The following is a 25546-nucleotide window of genomic DNA, read 5'->3' as shown; positions in this document are numbered from 1 at the left end:
TCAAGGCAAATATATGTACTAACTTCTTCAACTTTTCAAGTCTTCTTCATTGAGTGCTTTTGTAAAAAATATCAGGATAAAAATGTAACAGATTTAAACATCTTGTTGTGTACAAACTGTGGATTACAGTTTAAAATAGTGGTTATGAATCTGACTCAATTCTCTAGCCATTGTCTGTTGCAAAATATTGTCTGTAATTTGTGCAAAATCCTAAATTAGCATTTTTGACGAAGTTCTCCTCTAGGCTATACAGCAGGAGGTGGAAAAGTGATGAAGCAATAAAAAGGCCAATAAGAGCAATATCAATTATTTATGGTCATGAAAAATTTACTGGCCAATATATTAAAATAATACAGCAATGAGCCATTTCCTCCAATTTGAAAAAATCCAGTACTAGGTATATTGAAGTGCTAGTTTCATAAACATAAAACATAAAATAAAAAGTGTTGTTGGGGGCATTAACAGTGATGCTAAGTTGTATTTGTGTTTAGAAGAAATATGGGGGAAAGTTGATTTACAGGCATGCTTACCTTTTATGTTCCTTCGTGTATGATAATATTTCCAAGGAGAAATTCAAATTTTCACATAGTTATTATCATAAATAACAAATCCCCCAGATCTACCATGAATTTTCTGTTATATAATCTCAAATTGCAATAAAAATTCTGAATTAAATTATCGTTATTGTTATCCTCACCACCACCGTCATTTTCCACACACAATTCTACCTTTTCCCCTGTGGTTTAATTTTATTGCCACCATATTGTTCCTTTCCCCCTTAAAGGGTATGATATATTTTTATGTGAGGGTCAGGTTCCCTTTAGTATAAACTTATTGATGTAGATTTTCAGATGCACATACTCCTTCATCGTCTGGTTAGAGTAAAGGTCTATCCAAGGCTATGTTTTTTTAGACATGGCGATTGCATTGCAGAAGACCCACACCCCATCAGCCAAAATCTCTTATAAGCTCATCAATGGGATGTTCTGCCTACATACGGAGCTAACAGCTACTTAAAGGGGTGATAGCTTTTTCACAACCAGCTTAATAAGAAACCACCATAAGCTAACTTCAGACGGAAAACACAATAAAAACAGCATTGCTGAAATCAAAACCGCCAACATTCTGTACTTCCTTTGTTCTTTTACCTTCTCTGACACCTTCATGCTAACTTTCATTTTACATCTATGAGAAACATGCCCTTAAGATAGAAGCAAGCTCAGGCCTATTACAGGCCCAGTTCTTTGCAAATCCAAGCCCCATATATTCAGCTTCCACACTTTACAGTGCCAAGTTGCAGGAAAGTTTCTTGCAATGAACAGTGCTTTTTAAAAATTATTCCTGGGATCATATTCCCTAATTTTTTGAACTCTTTTGTATACTGTTTTATTGTCTTTAAACTGTATCTTTCAATCATATTGTACTTTTGATCTGTAAATTATTGTTGTTGTTGGTGGTGGTGTTTGTAAAAAAGATTGTACAACAATTAGGGATTTTAGAAAATGCTAAGCAGTTTAAAAATGCTTTGGAATAACTAAAATATTGACCTAACAGATCAAGTGTATCACATATGTTATAGTGAATTCCAGCAAGCCTAATTTCCTCAGCAGTAGACATCCTTCTTGCAGCCAAGCATTCTTCCATTATGCCCGCAAAATTATGGTAAATGCAAGCCAAGTTATGCTGGCTGTACAATGCTGTCAAGTCCTAGATTCTACCTTATCTTTAAACTAACTGATTGAAATTACCTTCCTAGTTTTTTTAATTCATCTGGAAATTTAAATAATTTCTAAGGTATTTTGATATTCTGTTAGTACTCTGTTTAGGGTGTGGGTAGAAAATGTGGTGTTCAGGCATAAAGCCATCTCCAGTATTTTCAGTCAGTCATTGGAGAATACTCAATGAAGGAAGCAATCTCTGTGTTCCATAAAGAGGAGACAATTAACCTTCATAACATTTGTCAGGAAGTGAAACTGGTAAGAAATTGGGAACGCTTTCTGGCCAATGACACATCCAAGAATGCCTTGACAGAGATTTAGTATGATGTGATGCTCCTCCAAGTCACAATGATGTGTGGACTGTGGAAATCTGAAGAACACGTATTGAGCTGCTTGAACCACAAAATAATTTTATTTTTAAAAAGGTTGAAAAGGAAGTAAAAAATGGAAAATACTTCGCCACTATGTAAATTTGTCACATGTCCTGGAACTTAATATCTTTTCAACATGTTTTGCGTCAGTTCCTCAGACTCCATTACTAAGAAAGTGAGTAAAGTCATAGGAATCTCTTCAGCACATTTTAGCCAACATGTCACATGTGTAATATAAAAATTGTGTTTATAAACTGCACTGGGTGATATTGAACTAAGATTTAGAGTAGAACCATTAAAGTAAATGGCCATCACTTGGTCCTGTTTGTTAACTTCAGTGAGTTTATTCTTAGTAAATTTTAGTTGAAATTTAATTGTTACCCACAGTCTTCTGCTTCTAGGCTTTCAACATAACCTCATAGGCATCAATTTTTGCCCCCACGCCACCACATTCTGCAGCAGTCACATAATGTTGCCATTAAATTACAACATTGTGTCCCTGGAAATACATTGGCAGGTATTCCTTGATGCTGCCATATGCTAAGGCTACACTGGAGAATAGGACTTGGTCAGTATCCTGAGGCTCTCCAGCTGTTGTAACTGGAATACAGAGTTGCTTGGGAAGCTATGCTGAGATACAGCAAACATTATTTTTTTCTGTGTTAACGTGCACAGTGCAATACAGTTGGGAGGTGGCTTTCAAACCTTCAATTATCACAAATTACTAAATGTCATAATCTGTCTTGCTTAATCCCAGCTGGATGTTCTGAGACCAGAAGAACAATGAATAATAGAGACTGATTGCTATTCAAATATCCTGGTCACAGTTAGTACTGGGATGTGGGATGGTGGAAAAACTGGGTTGCAGCATTCAATCTGATATTTGGGGGATCCTTTTTATCAAAAGAATTCAGATCCATTGTTGAAACCAGGTTGATGGTGGATAATAGATCCAAGTGGACATTTTGCATCAATAAGTGGTGTGGGATGACTGGGGCATTTGTTTTGCTCTTGCTCATTTTGTGGCTGCAACTGCCTCACACGAAGTGCAGGGCAGACCCTTTTATGTGCACCATGAATGATCCTTTCCAGCTGCCATACCAGTATGGTCAGATAGGGGACCTCACTATTGGAGCTATTACAGCTCTGTATGGCTGCATTTTTTATGAAATGTCATTCAGTGAGCACCCGACAACGAAGGCGGTAGATGGACTTTTGTAAGAAATAATTTTTATCCTATGCATGCTTGGTGCACATAATTGGTGCACATAAGTCCTATGAACATTGGCATGTTCAGAAAATACTGTAGTTATCAGATTACCTTTTCCGAACGTGTGTTTAGACTTATTTGTAGGCTTAAAAAAAATAATTCTGGTTTTTCTTCTACCTGAAGATATATCCATTGTGTTTTGCTTTCCCCATTTTTATTCCTCATGTTCATTTTTTATTCCACATTTCCCTTTTTGAAACATTCATAAACACATATAACAAGAACAGTGACTGGGCCACTAGATTTTTATATGTGCTGATATGAGTCTATGGTTCAGGATGAGTCAATTTGGCCAAGATAAAACACTTTTTCAAACCAATCATTTCAACTGTGGAGGTTGAGAGTTTCCTTAAGCAATATGATTTAATATGAAATAATATGTAAATATAAATTTAATATGAATAATATGCAATTATAAATAATATGCAATAATATGATTGAGATGAGGTTGCCTTTATTTGCATTGTGGCTATGTAATTCGTTTTAAAACTTTGTTTAAAAACAACAGTTCTGCATTCTTTATATTGCGGCAACAACTAAAAAGAAAGCCCAAGAAGAAAAGTAGGCCAGATATTGTTCCCCATACTCCAGAATGGGGATGCCAAATAATTGTTTAATAAACTGCAACTTTATTTAACAAATAAATAAAGATCCGCAACTGGATAACTGCTGTTCTAAATTTCTCCATGTGTCAAACTAGACAAAATATGAGCATTGAAGTTCCCACTGTTTCCTCTGCTGGGCTCAGCTAAATAACTGATGCTTGCATTTCACTGAAGGTCAGTTTTGAAAGCAGGCTGAGTTGTTCTTTCTCACCCAAGTGATCAGAGGGAAGAGGCTTCATGGGTGGAAATACTGTACTGATAGTATTTCCCTCTGAATGTGTTTTTATATGTCTTAACACTTAAAAATGTGGTCCTAGTTCAATACCAGCTTGTATTTCTGTCTCTCTATTTGGCCTTCTGGTCACAGTGGAATGATTATGCTATTCAGTCAGATGAAATTAAATAGATGCATTTGATAGGGATATGCTTGTAACCAGATTAAGATAGCATTCCCAAGTTCTCTTTGAAAACAATGGGATATGACTAAATCATGAATTGCTTTTCCTGTTGATTTCAGTGGGATTTATGTATCCCAGTTCATCATTCTTTCTGAGGCACAGTCCAATTCATATAATCCTAATAACAACTTCAGTGATGGGCATGTATAAAGTGGCATCCTGTCAAATAATTATTATGAAACAGGTGGTTGATGAAGAGCTGGATATCTGTCTTATTTTTAAAGTAATTCTTTCCTTAGGGCAAGTCCAAAGTACTACCAGCATGTTCTGTCCTTGGTATTTGCAGTGAATGAGATGAATGAGAACCCCAGACTCTTTCCGAATGTCAGCCTCGGAGTCAAAATTTATGACAGCTTGCTAAATGCAAGAATGACTCATCAGAACACCCTGAAACTTCTGTCTGCCTCTGAAAAGACTGTTCCCAACTTCAAATGTGATAAACAAAATAATCTGATAGCTGTCGTTGGAGGCCCTGACTCTGAAATCTCTCTTTACATGGCCACTCTCTTAAGCATCTACAAAATACCACAGGTAGAGTGAGCTGGCAGGCAATGAAACTTTTAATCATTTATATCATTTAGAATTATTTATCTTTTATTTATTTTTGAAAGGTTTTTGTGAGCTAGCAAGAGATGTATCTGTAAGTTTTTTAATGTTTTTCTATGTTTTCAATTGTTCTTTTATGTTTTGTGTTACATTCAATTGTATTGTTTTATTGCTTTGTTGCTTGCTACATTGTGTGCCTTGTGGGCAATGAGAGCCAGTGTGGTGTAGTGCTTTAAGAGCAGTGGACTCATAATCTGGTGAACCGGGTTCCCCTTCCCTCTCCTCCACATGCAGCTGCTGGCTGACCTTGGGCTAGTCACACTTCTCTGAAGTCTCTCAGCCTCACTCACCTCACAGAGTGTTTGTTGTGGGGGAGGAAGGGAAAGGGGAATGTCAGCCGCTTTGAGACTCCTTAGGGTAGTGATAAAGTGGGATATCAAATCCAAATCCAAACTCTTATTCATGTTACCAAAGAAAGAAAGAAGTCCAGGGTCAGGAAAATTCAAATTGTCCAGTTCTTGTCACTATGTGCTTGTAAGGCAGGCAGTTTATTGTGATTTTATTTCCAAGATTAGCAACACACCTAAGAACATATTAACAACACTTCTGACGTGCACAATTTTAAACAACTATAACAACACAACTATAACAACTTGCTGAAAGAGCAGGTCTGCAGAAATGCCATTGCTGGTAGTCCATGGAAAGCCACAAAACAGCATAATGTGAGGAGGGTGAGAGGTTGAGCAAGCCAGGGCACATTGGAATTCTGAGCTGTTCACACTGCTGCCAACTGATCGCCACATGCCCAGTTTGGGCAAAGAAAAGAACTACAGAGGTTAATACTATGAGAAACAAAGCTTGTAGTTATTAAACTATTTTGAATATCTACCATTTTAAAAATGCATCAGCATTTTTAGATTTAGTTAGCATTCCTTTTTTATCTTTATATTTATATTATTAGTGCAGACATATTTCAATTGAATTAACTACTTCTTTAACTGAATTTCATTTTCTTCCCCTTAGATTGCCTATTGTGTAATTGCTCCAGTGGTAGATGCTAAAAGTGAACTGCCTTCATTGTACCGGATAGTTCCCAATGAAGAATATCAGTACACAGGGATTGTCAAGCTTCTTGGGCATTTCCAGTGGACATGGGTTGGGATCCTTACAATGGAGAATGATAATGGTGACAAATTTGTGCAGACTTTGATGCCATTGCTTTTGAAGCATGGAATCTGTATAGCCCTCAATGGAAAAATACCAGCTATATCTAATGCTATAGATACGTTGAGCTCATTTGACATCATCCTGAACATGGCAAGTTATCTATCCAACTCTGAAGTTCAGGTATTGGTTGTGAATGCAGAAAATCCCACTGTACCATCTTTGAACTGGACAATTTATTTATATGCAATGTTGAAAGGTATTACAGAGACATCAATATTTAAAGTGTGGATCTTTACGGCTCAGTGGGAATTCACATTAGAGACAATGCGCAGGACTTCTAAAATACAAGTCTTTGATGGTGCCTTGTCCTTTGCAATACACACAAATGAAGTGCCAGAGTTTAGAGAATTCCTTCAGACCCTACATCCTAATTCAGCTAAAGAAGATATTTTTCTCCATATATTCTGGGAACAGGCATTCAACTGCTTCTTTCCTGATTCTAAAACAGCCAAGGAAAGTGCTAGTATTTGCTCTGGTGAAGAGAAGTTGGATAACCTCCCAGGGACTCTCTTTGAAATGAGCATGATAGGCCAGAGTTACAGCATTTACAATGCTGTCCATGCAATAGCACATAGTTTACAGAAAATGGTTTCATCCAGGTCAAAACACTGCAAAGCAATGCCAGATGGAGCTAAATTGGATCTTACAAACCTGCAATATTGGCAGGTAATGTTTTACATGAAAAACAGTTCTTTTGCAATAAGAGTAAACCTACACACCACACACTTCATTTCTTTTCCTTGAATATGTTGATTCTCCACTCCCACCATTCCTGTATGTCTTTTCTCATGTGGAGGTACAGTGTGTGTGTGTGTGTGTGTGTGTGTGTGTGTGTGTGTGTGAAGTCAAGATATTCCATGTGCTATCTCTGGACTTGTTTCCCCACACTCTGGCTTCTTCCACTCTCTTTCTATGAACATTGTACATGTGACTACATATCAAACGAGTCACTCATCCATATGCTTTCCAGGTCAAGGGTAGTACCTCTTGTACCTGCCCACCTTCCAGTGTGTGTGATTTTGCCCTGGCCTCCAGGGAGGAAGAGGCACTGATTTCCATGACAGTGAAGGGATGCTTCACTCACCTATCATTTATTGTTTGCTGGAGAAGGGATATATAGCAGGCCCAAAATGTTTTGTGTTGCCCAAGCGGTATAATAGGGAATCTAAAAAATGGGATTTACATTCAGCTAAGAGTGTTGCAGCCTTAGTTTGGGTGCAACTCATATTTCAGATGTACAATCATTCTGACATTTTAAAACTTGACTTCCATCCCCCTCTTTCTGCGGTTCCTTAAATTTATTTTTAATATCTTCTGCATATCCAGATTAACTTAACTTATTTATTTATCTTCTTTAAATGTCACCACAGTTCTTGAGCATCTTTCCATGCCCTCAAATACGACTGATGCCAACCTGGTTTCATTTTAGGTACCATTTAAAAACATGGATTTTCACCCTGACCTTTGGTACACTATGAATTCTACTGTTTAAGGCTAAGTGGAAGCTTTATTATTATTTAGTGATTATCATTATCTGTTTTAATTTTTATTGTAAGCTGGTCTGGGATCATGATCTGAGGAAGGATGGGATGAAAATTCAAATAATCATATAAAATGTCTCTTTTCATTCTAGCTTCACCATTTCCTAAGGAGTATCTCATTTAACAATACTGGTGGAGAGACGGTGTCTTTTAATGAAAATGGTGAATTAGCATCTGGATTTGATATAATAAATTGGGTTACTTTCCCAAACCAATCTTTTTCAAAACTGAAGGTGGGAAGGATGGATCCATGGGCTACTCTGGATCAAGAGTTCACTATTAATGAGGTTATCACATGGCATTACATGTTTAATCAGGTGAGGCCCATGTATCGGTGCAAGAGGAAATATTACAGTGCCATTTAATATCCACATGAAACTATTGCAGGCAGTCATTGGAGTTTCAGGGCGAGATGCCATCAATATAGTGATGACACTCAGCTCTGTTTCCCCATAACAGCTGAATCAGGAGAGGCTGTGCAGTCCCTGAACCATTGCCTGGATGCAGTGGTGAAATGGATGGTGACAAACAAGCTGAGCATGAATGTTGGCAAGATAGAGGTGTTGTGGGTGAAGAGCTCCTGTGTCTGAGAAATTGGTCAGCTGCCTACCCTCAAAGGGGTTACACTGCCCCTGAAAGAGAAAGTTCACCCTTTACTGGTGCTTCTGGATCCAGTTCTGTCACAGGAGGCTCAGGAGGCCTCAGTGGCTAGAAATCCCTTTTACCAGCTGCAGCTGGTTCAAGAGCTACAGCTAATCCCGGATCGGAAAAGCCTTGCCACCATAGCTCATGCATTGGTTACTTCAAAACCGGTTACTGAAATGAACTCTATGAGGGGCTTCCCTCGCACTTGATCTGGAAGCTGCAGTTAGTGGAGAATACTCCAGCATGATTGCTGACAGGAGGGAAGCATTGTCAGCATGTCACACATGCGCTCAGAGATCTGCACTGGTTGCCTATTTTGTTCCAGGCCAAATCTAGGGTGTTACTGGCTGGATCTATACTGACTGTAAAACTGCTATAAAAGAAATGTTATATAGCTCTCAATGCAATTTTATCAGAAATTAATTTCCCCTTTTCTTTTTATGGCTAGGTGCTACCCCTTGCCAAGTGTAATGAAAATTGCCCCCCAGGCTATAGCAGAAAAAAGAAAGAGGGGAAGCCATTTTGTTGCTATGATTGTGCTCCATGTCCAGATGGAAAGATTTCAGACCAAATGGGTAAGAGAAACAAAATGGTGAACATACTATGCAATATTAATAGAACTTGTGTTGTTGATAGTCTCTCAAATTCCTCCCCCATTTCCAACCAATAAATGTTAGGGGGGGGAGATATATTTTATTATTGGTAAATATTCCAAATCATTTTTTAGATACATTACTGTTTGTTTTGCTCTTTAAATTTCAATATCGTTTCTGTGCACACTTAGCTTTGGGATCTAACTTAACTGCTAGCCAACTTCTGCCCCCCCCCCCCTGCATTATAATGTGAATTTTACAAATGACTATAACTCTCTCCCCTTCTGGCCAAAATGATTGGAATTTGCAGGGGCATCAACCTGCGGGAGTAGATTAAGCTGGTCAAATTGCAGAGTAACAGTTATTGAGTGGTTTTGTTTGGGAAGTAAGAGATATTCACTTCCCTGCTTAATCCCTTGTAGTAGGATTTAACATCTGCAAACCCTATTGGAGCACTTACTGATATATACTTAGAAGTAAATTGGTTTTAAACACTTAGGGGGGATTATTAATCATCCCTATAGATGCCGTCAGGAGAATAAGATATTTCTGTATACATTTTCATATAGAAGCTGCAGATCTGGAAAAATATAATTGCACAGACAGGAACAGACACATAATTTGTTCTGTTTTTCAGATATAGAGGAATTGATACTGACACCTGATTTGTTCTAATTTTTCAGACATGGATGATTGTGTACAATGCCCAGAAGATGAATTTCCAAACAAGAACAGAGACCAATGCCTCCCTAAGTCCATGAACTTCCTCTCTTTCTCAGAACCTTTGGGCACCACTTTAGTTTTTTTTATATTGGCTGCTTCTTTCACCACAGCTTTGGTACTAGGAATTTTCATCAAGTACAAGAGCACTCCCATTGTCAAAGCCAACAATCGAGCTCTATCATTCTTTCTCCTCACCTCCCTGTTCCTCTGCAATCTTTGTGCTTTGCTATTCATCGGCCAGCCTCAGTGGGTGACCTGCTATTTACGTCAAACTGCTTTTGGCATCATATTTTCAGTAGCTGTTTCTTGTTTGCTGGCAAAAACAATCACTGTGGTTCTGGCTTTCATGGCAACCAAGCCAGGATCCACAATGAGGAAATGGGTGGGGAGAAAATTGGCTATTTCTATTATTCTTGGCTGTTCTCTCATACAAGTCACTATTTGTAGTATATGGCTATCTACTGCACCCCCATTCCCAAATTTCAACATGAACTCTTTGGTTGAAGAAATCATAATAGAATGTAATGAAGGGTCAATCACAATGTTTTATTTTGTTCTGGGATACTTGGGATTGCTGGCTTTTGTCAGCCTCACTGTGGCTTTCCTAGCCAGAAAGTTGCCAGACAGTTTCAATGAAGCCAAGTTCATCACTTTCAGCATGCTGGTATTTTGCAGTGTTTGGTTGTCCTTTGTTCCCTCTTATCTGAGCACCAAAGGGAAATACATGGTGGCTGTGGAGATCTTCTCCATCTGGGTCTCCAGTGCTGGGTTAGTAGGCTGTATTTTTGTTCCTAAATGTTACATAATTATTCTGAGGCCTTCCCTGAATACCAAAGAGCAGCTAATAAGGAGGAATATGTAAATGTATTCCTTCAATTGCAAGTAGTAAGTAAGTGTGTCTTATATTTGTGTACAGTGGTACTTCGCAAGACGAATGCCTCACAAGACAAAAAACTCGCTAGACGAAAGGGTTTTTTGAGCTGCTTCGTAAGACGATTTTCCCTATGGGCTTGCTTTGCAAGACGAAAACGTCTTGCAAGTTTGTTTCCTTTTTCTTAACACCGTTAATACAGTTGCGAGTTGACTTCGAGGAGCAACTCATAGAACGCGGTGTGGTAGCCTTTTTTGAGGTTTTTAAAGACTTTTGTGATTTTTGAAGCTTTTCCAAAACTTTTCCGAAACCATGCTTCGCAAGACGAAAAAAAACGCAAGACGACAAAACTCGCGGAACGAATTAATTTCATCTTGCGAGGCACCACTGTAATGAATGCCTTATAGGTCTTTCCATGGTACTTTTAATGGAGGTTGACCCATTATGGCAAACAAGAATGAGGCCTCCCAACTGAAATGCCAAGCAAAATGTGTAAACATTATCATAAAATCTCAAAGACACACTCTTTCTTGTTCCACATGTCTGTCTATAATCCATTTGAGCTGTCAGTCCCCCTCATCCCGCATACTGGTGAGTCAGCAATCTGCACCACACGGCCAAACTCAGTACAAAAACTTGCTTGCTGGTCCATCTTTGCCTCTTCCCTCCTTAGAGAACAATGCCATCCCATCCATCACACATAAAAACCTAGTCTTAATGTTGCTAGTGGCTGCCAGTTCTTGCCCATCATTGGAAGTCTCCTGATGCTTTAATGTGTGAGGCATGGTTCACCAATGTCTGAAACATCACTTTGTCAGAATACTTGAACAGACAAACATGGGTGGTCTAGGGGTCTTCCCATAGCTCTCCACCTTCTCATTCTTTGTCATTCTTGAGGTATTTCAATATTCAAGCAAAATAGTAATTTGGCACACTGGTTTGCTGTTATTATTTAATTTTGGAACTCTGCATTACTTTTTCTCTGTTACTTATATGTATTTTTCAATATACAGATAATGCAAAACATTGCTATATTCAAGATTTCCCACCCATCTGTCTTCCGCCAGAAGGAACCAAGTAATAGTAAAGTTGTGTGTTAACGGAGTTACTGACTCTCTGTCCTGTTGTCAGGCTGGCAATTTAGGCACTGAATCTAACCTTAGCAGTTGTACTGTTTGGGTGGACTCAGTGGGAGGAGTAGTCTTGTTCTTCCATGTCCACTTCCTCTGGTCAATGTTTAACTAAGAGGTATCAGATAAACACAGCAACTGGTGAACTTGTTGTGGATATGAGTTTCTCCTCTTCCTCCTTCAGGTATTTAAAACATATATTCCATCCACAATCACACTGTAATACACTTTATTGTAATATGCTATATTGGAAGCCTCCCTGTGATCCTCAAATGAATAGTGATGTAAAAATTTAATGAAATAATAATACAGTCGTACCTTGGTTGATGAACACCTTAGCAGTCAAACGTTTTGGTTCCCGAATGCCGCAAATCTGGAAGTGAGTGTTGTTGAGGTTTGTGAGAAACTGCAGCTTTGAAGTGGACAATTAGTGAGTTGGCAAGAAGCCAAATTAAACAAGAGTACATGCGAAAGTCTGCTTGGAGATAGGGAAGCCTAGCAACAGGTGATGATTGGCTAAAAGTTTTCCCTTATAAGCAGCATGACACAGTAGTTTGGTGTTAGAGTTCAGAGGTTGGTGTGTTAAGTTTGAATCGAGTCTGTGTATATAATAACTTGCACAAAGCTGTGCTATACTCTGTATATAATGAAAGCAAATACAAATCAAGTTACTGTTCAGCACGTTATGTTCCTGAGTTGTCATCCTGGACTACACAGACTAAGCAGCCGGTAGCAGAGAGTTTTGGTTGAGATCTGTCAACAAGTGTTTCAGTTTGTGAACGTTCTTTTGGAAGCCAAATGTCTGATGGGGCTTCTGTGACTTCCAGTTGGCTGCAGGAAGGTCCTGCAGAAGCCGTGCGTTGAACGGACTTCAGGAATGGATTCCGTTCAGCTTCCAAGGTATGAATGTAATAATAGTAGTAGTAGTAGTAGTAGTAGTAGTAGCCTGGCAGGATTGCTTTGTAAGGATTGCTGAGATACAGTGGTACCTCGGGTTAAGAACTTAATTCGTTCTGGAGGTCCATTCTTAACCTGAAACTGTTCTTAACCTGAAGACCACTTTAGCTAATGGGGCCTCCCACTGCTGCTGCACCGCTGGTGCGCGATTTCTGTTCTCATCCTGAAGCAAAGTTCTTAACCTGAGGGACTATTTCTGGCTTAGCGGAATCTGTAACCCGAAGCATCTGTAACCCGAGGTACCACTATATATCAAACATATTTTCTTCTCTTCTTCTGATGCAAGTCGTGTATTGTACAATGCAATACTCTTGGGAGATTAGTCTGGAACCTTTAATTATCACAAATTACTCAGGGACATAATCCATCTGCTCAAGCCTCCTATGGATTTCTGGAGCTCACAAGCAGAATCAATAACACAGTCTGAAAGTTGATAAAAAATATCCAGTCCTATTAAGTGCTGGTGTGTTGGTTGGTGAACAGGCAGAGCTGCAGCTGCCCGCCTGATCTTCAGTGATGTATCCAGTCTGGTAGCCGATAATAGATCATTTCCGGGCATTCTTTTTGATGAATTCACCCAAGATGATAGGGGTATTTGCTTTTCTGCTTCTCATTTTGGGTCTCCCTCAACTTGACTGCAAGGCGCCAGCTCCTATGTGCACCATGATTGATCCATTCCTGGTCCCACACCAGTATTATAAGAAAGGCGATATAAACATTGACATGATTGCCTCACTAAACACCTTCATCTTTGATGAAATACCATTCAACAACCAGCCAGCAACAAAGATGACAGATGAACTTATGTAAGGAATTATGTAAGGCTGAATAGAATCACATATGTTATACAAGCAGCAACATGATCAGAGAACAGGAGTTTTTTTGTATTTAGGTTTAATAGCAGGTTTATTAAAATTGTGTATGGTTTTTCCTTTACATGATGTGTTTGACATTTCTGTGATTTTTTTTTTTTTTTTGCTTACGTTGCTTTCTTATTATTCATGACCACTCTATATTCCACATTTTCCTCATTCACCTCATATTATTTAATGGCCTTCACAATCCCTTCCTATTTCTTCTAATAAGTATTACAATACATTGATATGAAATTAAAAAGCAGGGTATAATAGAAGAAGTTTTTAGAAGGGTGAGACAAAAGAAAGGAAGGTATCATTACATATAGATGGATTAATTTAAATCAGTTATAAGGGGTTATTTCATCTGACATTTTTATTCCAAAATTGAATGGGAAAGGCTCATCTCTCCATAAACCTGTTTTGAAGATTATATTTTATAGTATTTCTATTGTATGTCAGCTTTATCACCATAATATTATCTCAAGTTTTCTTCAGCCATTCTATAGTTATGGGGGAATTCTCCATTGCTGGGCTATACATAGTTTTACCATTGTAAAAATGTTTATTGCTAGTTGTAGATCAGCATTTATAACTTCAGAATGCATGCAAAGGAGGACTGTTTTGGGGGATCATGGTAATACATAATCATGCAGAATTGTAGCCTCCAAATGTATTGTTTTAACACAGTTCCAAAATATGTATAAAGTCTGTAGTAGTTCTTTTACATCTCCAACAATACATATTTTGACTGCATCTTTTGCTCAGTTTATGTTGAGAAAGATACCATTGAAATATTTCCTTATTTTCCCCCTTTAAATTAATGCACTCTAGCATTAATTTAATTTAAATACCAAGCAACCTTCTGCCTGTGACATTGTTAAACTGAATTGCATTATACACCATTTCTATTTCTTCTTATTTGATGGTTGTGTTTCTGCTCTTTTTATCTGGGAGATACATATTTTGTACTAACATCTTTTCTATCAATATGTGACAAAAGATTCTCAAATGGGATTTAGGGATAGGGTATTCCATGCTTAATCTGCAGTTGTTCCATTATGGAACCAATCCTCTGCACAAGAAGCTGGCATAAAGCACACCAATGTAAATTAAGCCAGAATAAAGTTCTGTGCTTAAAACTGGTGGTGCAAAAACAAGCCTTTAAAAGAGGTTTCTATGCTGGGTTTCCAGGTTATGTGACCAATCAGAAAGGACCTAAGATCTAGCCTCTACACTCCCCACAATCCTACCTATTCCATATTTGCAAAACACTTCTTTTGGATACTTGCAATGACCTTGGTTCAGTCAGCTAAGCCCTGCCTGACATGGAATAAGCCAGTTACACTGACATATCTTTGGCTGAGCTGGGGTTGTTGGGGACTTAATATTCGTGAGCTAGGAATCAGCTCATGAGCCCAAAATCATGAAAATGAGAGATTTCTGATTTTACATGGCATTAAACACAGGCACAGCTGGCAGTGTAAGTCCTAGAAAAGGGGCACCCCGGGAGTATACCATGGCAAGACCAGGGAGGGGGTGGACTTAGCCTGGATTCTAAACCCTTTCAGCTAAGTTATGTGACCAGCAAATCCTGCATGAAACAATATTTTAAAAGCTTGTTTTCCTTCTACCAGGAACAGCCCCACTGCTACACAGGGTTTGAAACTGGTGTAACTTTGCTTAATTTACTTATACCAGCCAGGGCTGGATTTTGGTTTGATGAGGCCCTAAGCTACTGAAGGTAATGGGGCCCTTTATATGTCCAGCTGTCTTTTGTCAACAACAAATTGCCACTGTTTTTTTGTGTTGAATATATGCTATATGGTAATTTATGGACCTGATATGTATTTAAAGCCATTTGCACATAACAAAAAATGTATTTTATCAAAGTAATTGTTGAACTGAAATACAATTAAGAATTATATTAATAGTGAAATGCAATAAAGAAGAAGTATATGGGGGGGGGACCCAAGAGAGTGGGGCGCTAAGCTATAGCTTGTTTGGCTTATACGTAAATCTGGCACTGACGCCAGCTAACATCATCATCATCATCATTTACCCACCCTTCACCCAAAGCAATAGTAAAACACAACATTAAAAACAGTATAAAACAATATACAGGAGCAAAAATAAGTTGGGTCCTAAAAATATACATCTCAGGTGTCAAAAGCCAGGGTAAAGAGGTGCATTTTGGCATTGACCAGAAACTGTGTAATGAAGGTGCCAGACACACCTCTGTGGGGAGGGAGTTCCACAGTTTTTAGATTTTCAGCTTTTAGATTTCCATATATAGGGCTAAACCATTGTTTAAATATTGTTTTTTAATTTATTTATTTTAGATAAGGCCTTGCCAAATGCATTTTTGCCCAAAACACAATGGGCACACTGAATAAATAAATGACTCATCCCTGTTCTGAAAAGCATGGTTGATCCTTTATTATTAATAATAACACATATGATACAATTCTTTTCTTTAGGACAAAGTCTAAGAACTACCAGCATATCCTGTCTCTGGTTTTTGCAGTGAATGAGATAAATAAAAACCTGAAGACCTTACTAAACATCAGCCTTGGCTTTCACATTTATGACAGTTATTTAAATGCAAGAATGATCCATCAGAATACTTTGAAACTTCTTTCCAGCCAGAAAACAATTGTTCCCAACTTCAAATGTTTTAAGCAAAAGAATATGATAGCTGTCATCGGAGGACTTAGCTTTGAAATTTCCTTTTACATGACTACTCTTTTAGGCATCTACAAGATTCCACAGGTAGAACAAATCACCTGACATTATAAGTTTTCCATAGATTGTATTATGTTTATCCAATAAAATATGATAGTGAACTATTTGGACCTTCACAAATAGCTTCATTTCAGATGGTTTGTGGACTTGTTGCAGGGTCACTGAAGAAGATCTTATTGTATTGAGTGGTTGATTGGGCAAGCTGTGCCACCCACCCTTGTTGATGGTCTTCAGATCTCATCAGCTCCAATGAGCTTTGCCAATAGATAGGGATATGATAGTTATATTGCAACAATTCTGGAGGATCATAGACTCCCTATCTCTGGGCTAGAAGATGCTCCCTCAAGTATCCTTAATCCAAACCATGTAGGGCTCTAATGGTAAGCACCAGCACTTTGAACTGTCCTTGTGACAATTTATTATCATGCTATTCCATATATGCAGCATATGTGTTCATATATTCAATTTTTGCCAAGCTTAGTAGCATAACTGCTGCTTTTACTGCTAAGTAGTGTTAGGAACTAAGACAATGTGGGAAGGTGTATGAAGTGCTTACTTCCTATGGCAGAGAGTCACAATTGTTGATACATAGAAAACCTGCAAACTGTCAGGGACGTGGCAGTTTGACCCTTCCATTGAGGAGGAAGACAGTTTAGAATTACAACAGGGGTTTGAGCGAGGTCACAGCCCAGAGGCAGATGAGGGGGAAAGTTGGGAAATAATGGGAGCGGAGGAAGGAGAGGAGCACCGGAGGGGTGACAGCAGACAGACACAGTGTCTTTAGAAAGCATTCCAGAACCCCCCTCTCCCAGGACCCAGCAATCCTTGAAAGTAGGAGAGCAAAGAGCTCAAAGGCAGGGGGCACTTACTGTATCAGCACCTGTAGAGGAGATTATGTGATTGACGAATGAGGACATGGAAGAGACGGGGGGTGGAGATTCACTCGGGACAATGCCATTATCCATATTTTAACATATTTTTAATCTTTTGTTGGAAGCCCCCCAGAGTGACTGGGGAATCCCAGCCAGATGGGCAGGGTATAAATAATAATTATTATTATTATTATTGGCTGGGTGCTATAGCCTCTCTCTGTAAATACTGAATCAAAAGTGGACGGTAAGAAACATTTCCTTGTCTTTGTACGTTCCTGGCAACCAGCTGTGGGAGTTGCTGGCAGCAGCCTGACACAAACTAATTGACATTTCACCTGCATGCCACAAACAAAAAGATAGAGTATGAATTTCTGAAAGTATGACATTTAGCATAAAATGAACTGAATTAATCTAGTGCTCCACAATTAAACTACAGAATGAATTCATGAATTAAAAGATGTGTATACAAAAATGAGAGCAGGAAGCCTGGCAACAAGGAAGGGGGAAATGTGGTGCTATTACATTATTAATCTAATTGCATAATGTCATTGTATGATTATTTTTTGATGAATGTATAATTTTTATTTGGCTTAGATTGCCTACTGTGTGAATGCTCCAGAGATGGATGATAAAAGCCAGCTCCCTCCATTCTACCGGATGGTGCCCAATGAAGAGTATCAGTATGAAGGGATTGTCAAGCTTCTTCTTCATTTCCAATGGACGTGGGTTGGGATCCTCTCAATGGAGAATGATAATGGAGAGAAATTTCTGCAGACTTTAATGCCAATGCTTTTGAAGCATGGAATCTGCACAGCCCTCAATGAAAAAATACCAGCCACAACTCATGCTGTAGAGACGTTGAGTTCATTTGACTCTATCCTGGACAAGGCCAGTTATCTATCCAATTCTGAAGTCAATGTATTGATAGTAAATGCAGAAACTGGTGTCATGACATATTTGACATGGGTAATGCTTATATATGCAATGCTGAAAGATATAAAAGTGACATCCATCAGTAAAGTGTGGATAACAACGGCCCAGTGGGATTTCTCAGCTGACGTGATGCACAGGGCTTTTGACATACAGGTGTTTCATGGTTCATTATCTCTTGCAATACACTCAAATGAAGACTTGGGTTTCAGAAAATTCCTTCAGGTCTTACATGCTAAGACGTCCAAAGACAATGATTTTTTGAGGATCTTCTGGCAGCAAGCATTCAACTGCTCATTTCCTGATTCTAAGGAGGAAGAGATGAGATCAGTTACTTGCACTGGTGAAGAGAAGCTGAACAGTCTCCCGGGGACTCTCTTTGAAATAAGTATGACTGGCCAAAGCTATAGCATCTACAATGCAGTTCATGCCATAGCACATAGTTTACAGAAAATGTACTCATCCAGGCAAAAACACAGAGCAATGTTGGACAGAAGTAGATTGGATCTTCCAGAAGTGCAACCTTGGCAGGTAATTTTCATATGAAAACTAGCTCTCCTGTAATATGTAGTTTGTTGTGTGATGACACACACTTCAGGAAATTCAGATCCATGCACTATGTTCCTTATTCCGTGAATACACTGGTCACTCCTGTTCCCAGACCTCTTTCCTTACCTGCCACCTGAAAGCACAGCAGAAGTCATCAATCTGTTGAAGGTCAATTCATTTCCCACTCCCCTCAAACGTTATTGATGCTAATCAATGAAGATTCAGGAATTCTATGTCATTATAGGTTGATCAATGGAGAGAATAAGAAAAAGAGCTTGTATCATAGTGCCATGTCGACACTGAAAGCGTCTTCTAGGAACACATCTCTGTAAAGTTACATTTTAAGTGTATGAATAAGGAGGGTAATGTTTGCCATCTGATATATGCTGGATGGGATAGATTTTATAAGTGAATGAGCTATTCTCAAAGTAAATATTCCTGAAATGAAGTGGTAGAATTATTATTATTATTATTATTATTATTATTATTATTATTATTATTATTATTATTATTATTTATCATTTGTACCCCGCCCATCTGGCTGGGCTTCCCCAGCCACTCTGGGCGGCTTCCAAAGAAAAATATTAAAATACTCTAATACATCAAACATTAAAAGCTTCCCTGAACAGGGCTGCCTTCAGATGCCTTCTGAAGTTGTTGTTCTCTTTGACATCTGGTGGGAGGGTGTTCCACAGGGAGGGCGCCACTACCAAGAAGGCCCTCTGCCTTGTTCCCTGTAACTTGGCTTCTCGCAGTGAGGGAACCGCCAGAAGGCCCTCAGAGCTGGACCTCAGTGTCCGGGTAGAACGATGGGGGTGGAGACGCTCCTTCAGGTATACAGGACCGAGGCTATTTAGGGCTTTAAAGGTCAGCACCAATACTTTGAATTGTGCTCGGAAATGTACTGGGAGCCAATGTAGGTCTTTTAAGACCGGTGTTATGTGGTCTCAGCGGCCACTCCCAGTCACCAGTCTAGCTGCCGCATTCTGGATTAGTTGTAGTTTCTGGGTCACCTTCAAAGGTAGCCCCACGTAGAGCGCATTGCAGTAGTCCAAGCGGGAGATAACCAGAGCATGCACCACTCTGGCGAGACAGTCCGCAGGCAGATAGGGTCTCAGCCTGCGTACCAGATGGAGCTGGTAAACAGCTGCCCTGGACACAGATTTGACCTGTGCCTCCATGGACAGCTGCAAGTCCAAAATGACTCCCAGGCTGCGCACCTGGTCCTTCAGGGGCACAGTTACCCCATTCAGGACCAGGGAATCCTCCACACCTGCCTGCCTCCTGTCCCCCAAGAACAGTACTTCTGTCTTGTCAGGATTCAACCTCAATCTGTTAGCCGCCATCCAACCTCCAACCGCCTCCAGACACTCACACAGGACCTTCACCGCCTTCACTGGTTCTGATTTGAAAGAGAGGTAGAGCTGGGTATCGTCCGCATACTCATGAACACCCAGTCCAAACCGCCTGATGATCTCTCCCAGCTATTAAATAATGTTTAATAGCTTTTTCATGGACATTATAGGAAGTGGGAGTGGAGAAAGAAGAACTGAAATCAGTGGGCCATTGGTTAGGGCACTGAACATTCCTAATAATTTTGGGTTGAGTATCTGTGATCTTTCCATTTTCTTAATACAAAAATACTTGTTTTGTAACAGGTTTGTGGGTTTTTTTAAAAGGCACACACTATGGCAACTTTCCCTTTCCTTGGAGCTGTTCCCAGAGTAAAACTCTATTTTTAAAAACCAGTTAATAAAGTGGTGGTCTTTTATTAAGCCAGTTCCCACTCCACTTCTGATCTTGCTTTGCATGGCATGCTTTGCAGCCTGGGGTTGAAGCCCCAACAACCATCTGCCTTAAGAACAAATTGCCGTCCACATGCAGTGTCCTGTGCATGACAACACGGAGGGTGGGGCAACTGAGTGCATTTAGGCCCAGAATGCTCCTGCTCTCATTCTTCTTTTTGCCATTCCACATACTGACCTTCCCTGTAGTGTGGCTAGGGTGGTCACTTTAGGACAAAGTAGGATTTTTTTGTTCCTTATTAAGCAATCTATCACTTTGCAGAGAAGACAGGATCTTCTCCATCTGTTCACACCTCCTTTGGACCTAGGTGATGTGGAATGTGTTTCTGCCTCCTGAAAGGTGGGCATGGTAGGCAGAGCATCCCCTTTTGTAGAAATCCATTTTGTTAGTTTGGGCTCAGTTCTCCAATCTGTTAAAATCATTTTGAATCATGATCCTGCCTTCTGCAGCATTAGCTATCCCTCCCACTTTGGTGTCATCTGCAAATTTGATGTTTTGTTTTTGCCTTTGCCACTTTTCATTCTAGCTTCATTCTCTCCTAAGGAGTACCTCATTCAACAATGGTGCGGGAGACACTGTTTCTTTAAATGAGAATGGTGAATTGGCAGCGGGATTTGATATTATAAATTGGGTTACCTTCCCAAACCAATCTTTTTCACGAGTGAAAGTGGGAGAGATGGATCCATACACAACACAGGGTCAAACATTCACCATTAATGAAGGGGCTGTCATATGGCACAACACATTTAATCAGGTAGGATAAAAATAAAGGTACAAGAGAAAATATTAGTTGGGCATAGTCTTTGGTATCCAATTCTCTCACAAAAAGATACTTGGTTATGTCTATGAGAGAACCTGAAGAATGATTTATAAAGGAAATATTATTAATTGAAATTAATATTATTGTTATTTTATCACTATTTACAGGATCAGAAAACTTCTAGCTTGCAGACCTAATTTTGCTCATGAAGCCATTCCTCACTAATGATGCCACACCTATTCTACATTATGTCAGATGTGATGTCAGGTCAGGGACTGATGTGGCTACAAAGGAACAGTTAAGATTGTAAAGTCAGCTACCAGCTGTTCCCTTTCTTGAGCAAGCCACACTGTCTGTTGGCTGATGGGCAGTGGTATCATGCCTTAGTCAAGTGCACAGCGCTGTTTGCACTGAAACTACTTGCTAACAACTGCTTTTCCTCTATGTTTTAGCAGCAATTTCAGTGGGAAACAGTTTGGGCCAAGAGGAAAAGGAGGCAATTATATTGATACAAGTACAGTGGTACCTCAGGTTACATACGCTTCAGGTTACATACGCTTCAGGTTACAGACTCCGCTAACCCAGAAATAGTACCTCGGGTTAAGAACTTTGCTTCAGGATGAGAACAGAAATCGTGCAGCAGCGGCGCGGTGGCAGCACGAGGCCCCATTAGCTAAAGTGGCGCTTCAGGTTAAGAACAGTTTCAGGTTAAGACCAGACCTCCAGAATGAATTAAGTACTTAACCCGAGGTACCACTGTAGTATCATTTCCAGTATTTTTCAAGTTAATAGTGCTTCATTAAGGAATAATTGAATGAGAGGGATTGTGCATATCTACTGTCATTTCTTGGGTGACTTGCTCCAAAAGGAGCCACTACTCAATGATCCTTAGAATTGTACCAGTAGAGTATTTTCATTGGACTGTTTGGATGCTGAAGCTTATTAATAGTGATACAGCATGTGATAAGCTTCTTCAGAATGTCAGTCCCATTGTTACTGAGTATGAAGTCAACAACCTCCTTGTAGGGAATTTATTTTAAAGGTATCAAAATGTTATGCCAAAAGTATTGCTCACAATTCAGTGAACTAGGTTCACGTTCCTTCATTATAGGATAACATCTCTGGTTAAAACTTCTTGGAATTTACTTACTGAGATTCATGACTATGGCATCTACTCCAAATGTGACAGTCAAGTGTGGTTTGCTTAGTTAATCTAGGCTCAGAATCACCCAGCTTCTGAGCAACTCAGTCAAGAGCACTAACAACGATCATAAGATCATAACTATTTTCAAAGCCGTTATGTTCTGTTTAAAGCATTCCTTTAAAATGGTTGACTCCTTTAAAGTAGCTGATTTTTTTGCAATGCAAACTTAGCTATGTCTACTCAGATATAAGTCCCATTTAGTTCAAGGTGTCTCAGGAATTTGTAAATAGAACTGCAGCCTTAGAAACCTCATGGCCCATGATAAGCAACACCATAGTATTAATTTAAAACACCATAGTATTAATTTATTGATTAGATACCAGAGCAATTATTCTCCTCTTTTTGTGGATAGATCCTGCCAACTGCTAAGTGTAATGATAATTGCCTTCCTGGATACAGCAGAAAAAAGAAAGAGGGGAAGCCATTCTGTTGCTATGATTGTGTACCATGTCCAGATGGGAAGATTTCGGACCAAAAGGGTAGGAAACAATATGTTCAATTTCGTGAGCATAAATTTTTCTTCATTTTTCTTCTGCCTCCAGTTCATCTTTCCCAAAAGAATGGTGATGATCCAGTTAGAACACAAATTGATAATTTGTTATACACAGTACAAATGTATTGAATAAACAACCAAACTTCTTACCCCTGTATGTTAGCAAAAAACCCTATATGTTCAAAATAAGCCTCATACATCAAATATATAGTGATTTATTTCCATTTTTACTGTACTGTTGTACAATTTGATTATGCCTCCACCAGCTAAGCAATAAAGGATTTGAATTTGATTAATATTAGAACCATCGTAGCAGTAATTGATCAATTTTGCTTCTTTTTCATTCCATCAGGTTATAAATATTATTTTATAAGTCTGAGGAATGATAATAAATATCCCAAACAAGCTTTTTTGACACATGCATTTCTGATGTACCATCTGCAGCTCAAGAACAATGGTATTTACAATGTTAGCAGTGAACACCATGAACCTTAGGAGGGTCTTTTTAAAAAAATCTTTTTTTAAAAAAAGTTGAAATGGTCCTAAGAATAGACTAAACATACAGCTAGTGGATCATGTTGTCTGCTTGTGTTTGAGAAAAAGATGTAGAGTTTTTGTTATACATATGTATTGCCTCTTACATGAGGGTTCGGTTGTGTGATCCACACATAAACAAAAAGATAAGTAAAGCCAAGAATGCCCTGCAAGGTGGAGTGCTGTTTACCTGTCTATGGGAAGGTGGCATGAGGGCTCCAGCAGCGTCATAGAGACCTCACCCCTGCCTTCCTCTAGACTGGTAAGTGAGGTACCAGGCTTTGAAGAGGAGGCATAAGGACTCTATCACACTTCTAGAGCCTTTATGCCTCCTTCTCAAAGTCCAGTGCCTTACTTACCCAGTTTTGGGAACACAGCGCAAGGGCTCTGGTATGTTGCCAAAGCCCACACATTGCCTTCTCAAAGTCAAGTAAGCCTATGATTGCAGCTGTGGGTGGGTGGGGTGTAGAAAATACATAAAGGGAGAGTGACTTGTCTCCACTCTCCATTTATTTATTATTCCCCATCCACGCAAAGCTGCAATCACATTAGTATACTAAGTGTAAGATGTGAATTGCCTACATATGCTTAAGGGCTGTACAACTCCCTTCACCATAAGGCTCAGGTTCTGTCCTCCAAAGGGATGCTAGATACAATAAAGGGAGCAATAAAGGAAAACAGCCAGAGATCCACTGTATCCTAAGCTGGATACATCCTGCCTGACCTTGCAATAGGTTTACCATCTACAGAGTCACTCTCAGTTGACATTTTTGCATTAGAGTTTGCTATAGTATTTCTGAGATGAAACTGGTGTCATGGACTCAGGAAGAATACAGTTGTACCTCGGGTTACATACGCTTCAGGTTGCATACGCTTCAGGTTACAGACTCCGCTTACCCAGAACTAGTACCTCGGGTTAAGAACTTTGCTTCAGGATGAGAACAGAAATCGTGCGGCGGTGGCATGGCAGTAGTGGGAGGCCCCATTAGCTGAAGTGGTGCTTCAGGTTAAGAACAATTTCAGGTTAAGAATGGACCTCCAGAACGAATTAAGTATGTAACCAGAGGTACCACTGTATATATATATATAGAGAGAGAGAGAGGGAGGGAGTATGTAAATAACTTTTGGGGTGGGAATGCAATCTTTCTGATTACTAATTATTGAGGGATTCCCCCCCCCCTGTTTTTCAGACATGGATAACTGTTTCCAGTGCCCAAAAGATCAATTTCCAAACAGAAACAGAGATCAATGCCTCCCCAAGCGACCAAACTTCCTCTCTTTCACAGAAGCTTTAGGAATCTGTTCAGTTTTTTTCAGTTTGTCTTCTTCTTTCATCACAGCTTTGGTGTTAGGAATTTTCATCAAGCACAAGAATACTCCCATCGTCAAAGCCAACAATCGGGAACTTACATATTGTCAGCTAGTCTCCCTATTGCTCTGTTTCCTTTGTGCCTTGCTGTTCATCGGTCGGCCCAATGCAGTAACGTGCTACTTAAGACAAATTTCTTTTGCCATCATTTTCTCAGTGGCTGTTTCTACCATATTGGCAAAAACGATAACTGTGGTTGTGGCTTTCATGGCCACCAAACCGGGATCAAGAATGAGGAAATGGGTGGGGAAAGGTTTGGCCAATACTGTTCTTCTTGGCTGCTCCTTTATCCAAACCAATATTTGTGCTGTATGGCTCAGTACCACTCCTCCATTTCCAGATTTGGACATGGACTCTATAGCTGAAGAAATCATAGTGGAGTGCAATGAGGGATCCATCACAATGTTTTATTGTGTTCTAGGATACCTGGGATTTCTTGCCAGTATCAGCTTCACTGTGGCTTTCCTAGCCAGGAAGTTGCCAGACAGTTTCAATGAAGCCAAGTTCATCACTTTCAGCATGTTGGTGTTTTGCAGTGTTTGGTTGTCCTTTGTTCCAGCATACCTGAGCACTAAGGGGAAATACACAGTGGCTGTGGAGATCTTCTCCATCCTGGCCTCTAGTGCTGGATTACTTGGTTGTATCTTTGCCCCCAAATGCTATATAATTATCCTGAGGCCTTCCTTGAACAGCAGAGAACAGCTAATAAAGAGGAATATATAGGAAGGGTTAGGATAGTTATTCTTGCACTGTTATTCAGTTGTGAACTTTAATC

General features: G+C 39.4%; 2 protein-coding genes across 2 annotated transcripts; both read left to right on the top strand.

Moving 5' to 3' along the window:
* The first annotated feature begins 7978 nt into the window (after positions 1-7978).
* On the top strand, positions 7979-10559 carry LOC114583147 (vomeronasal type-2 receptor 26-like). The gene is made up of 3 exons (XM_077918181.1): positions 7979-8053; positions 8830-8956; positions 9658-10559. Exons 1-3 carry the CDS (start codon positions 7979-7981, stop codon positions 10557-10559), a joined length of 1104 nt encoding a protein of 367 aa, XP_077774307.1.
* Positions 10560-13318: 2759 nt separating this feature from the next.
* LOC114583148 (vomeronasal type-2 receptor 26-like) lies at positions 13319-25494 on the top strand. Its single transcript, XM_077918180.1, has 6 exons — positions 13319-13461; positions 15990-16281; positions 17721-18587; positions 20938-21165; positions 22728-22854; positions 24593-25494. The coding sequence occupies exons 1-6, from the start codon at positions 13319-13321 to the stop codon at positions 25492-25494; spliced, it is 2559 nt and encodes an 852-aa protein (XP_077774306.1).
* The last annotated feature ends 52 nt before the right edge of the window (positions 25495-25546 follow it).

The sequence above is a fragment of the Podarcis muralis genome, chromosome 13, assembly GCF_964188315.1.
Source record: "Podarcis muralis chromosome 13, rPodMur119.hap1.1, whole genome shotgun sequence".
Lineage (NCBI taxonomy): Eukaryota > Metazoa > Chordata > Lepidosauria > Squamata > Lacertidae > Podarcis > Podarcis muralis.
The sequence above is the reverse complement of the archived record's forward strand: the minus strand, read 5'-3'. Positions and strand labels throughout refer to the sequence as shown.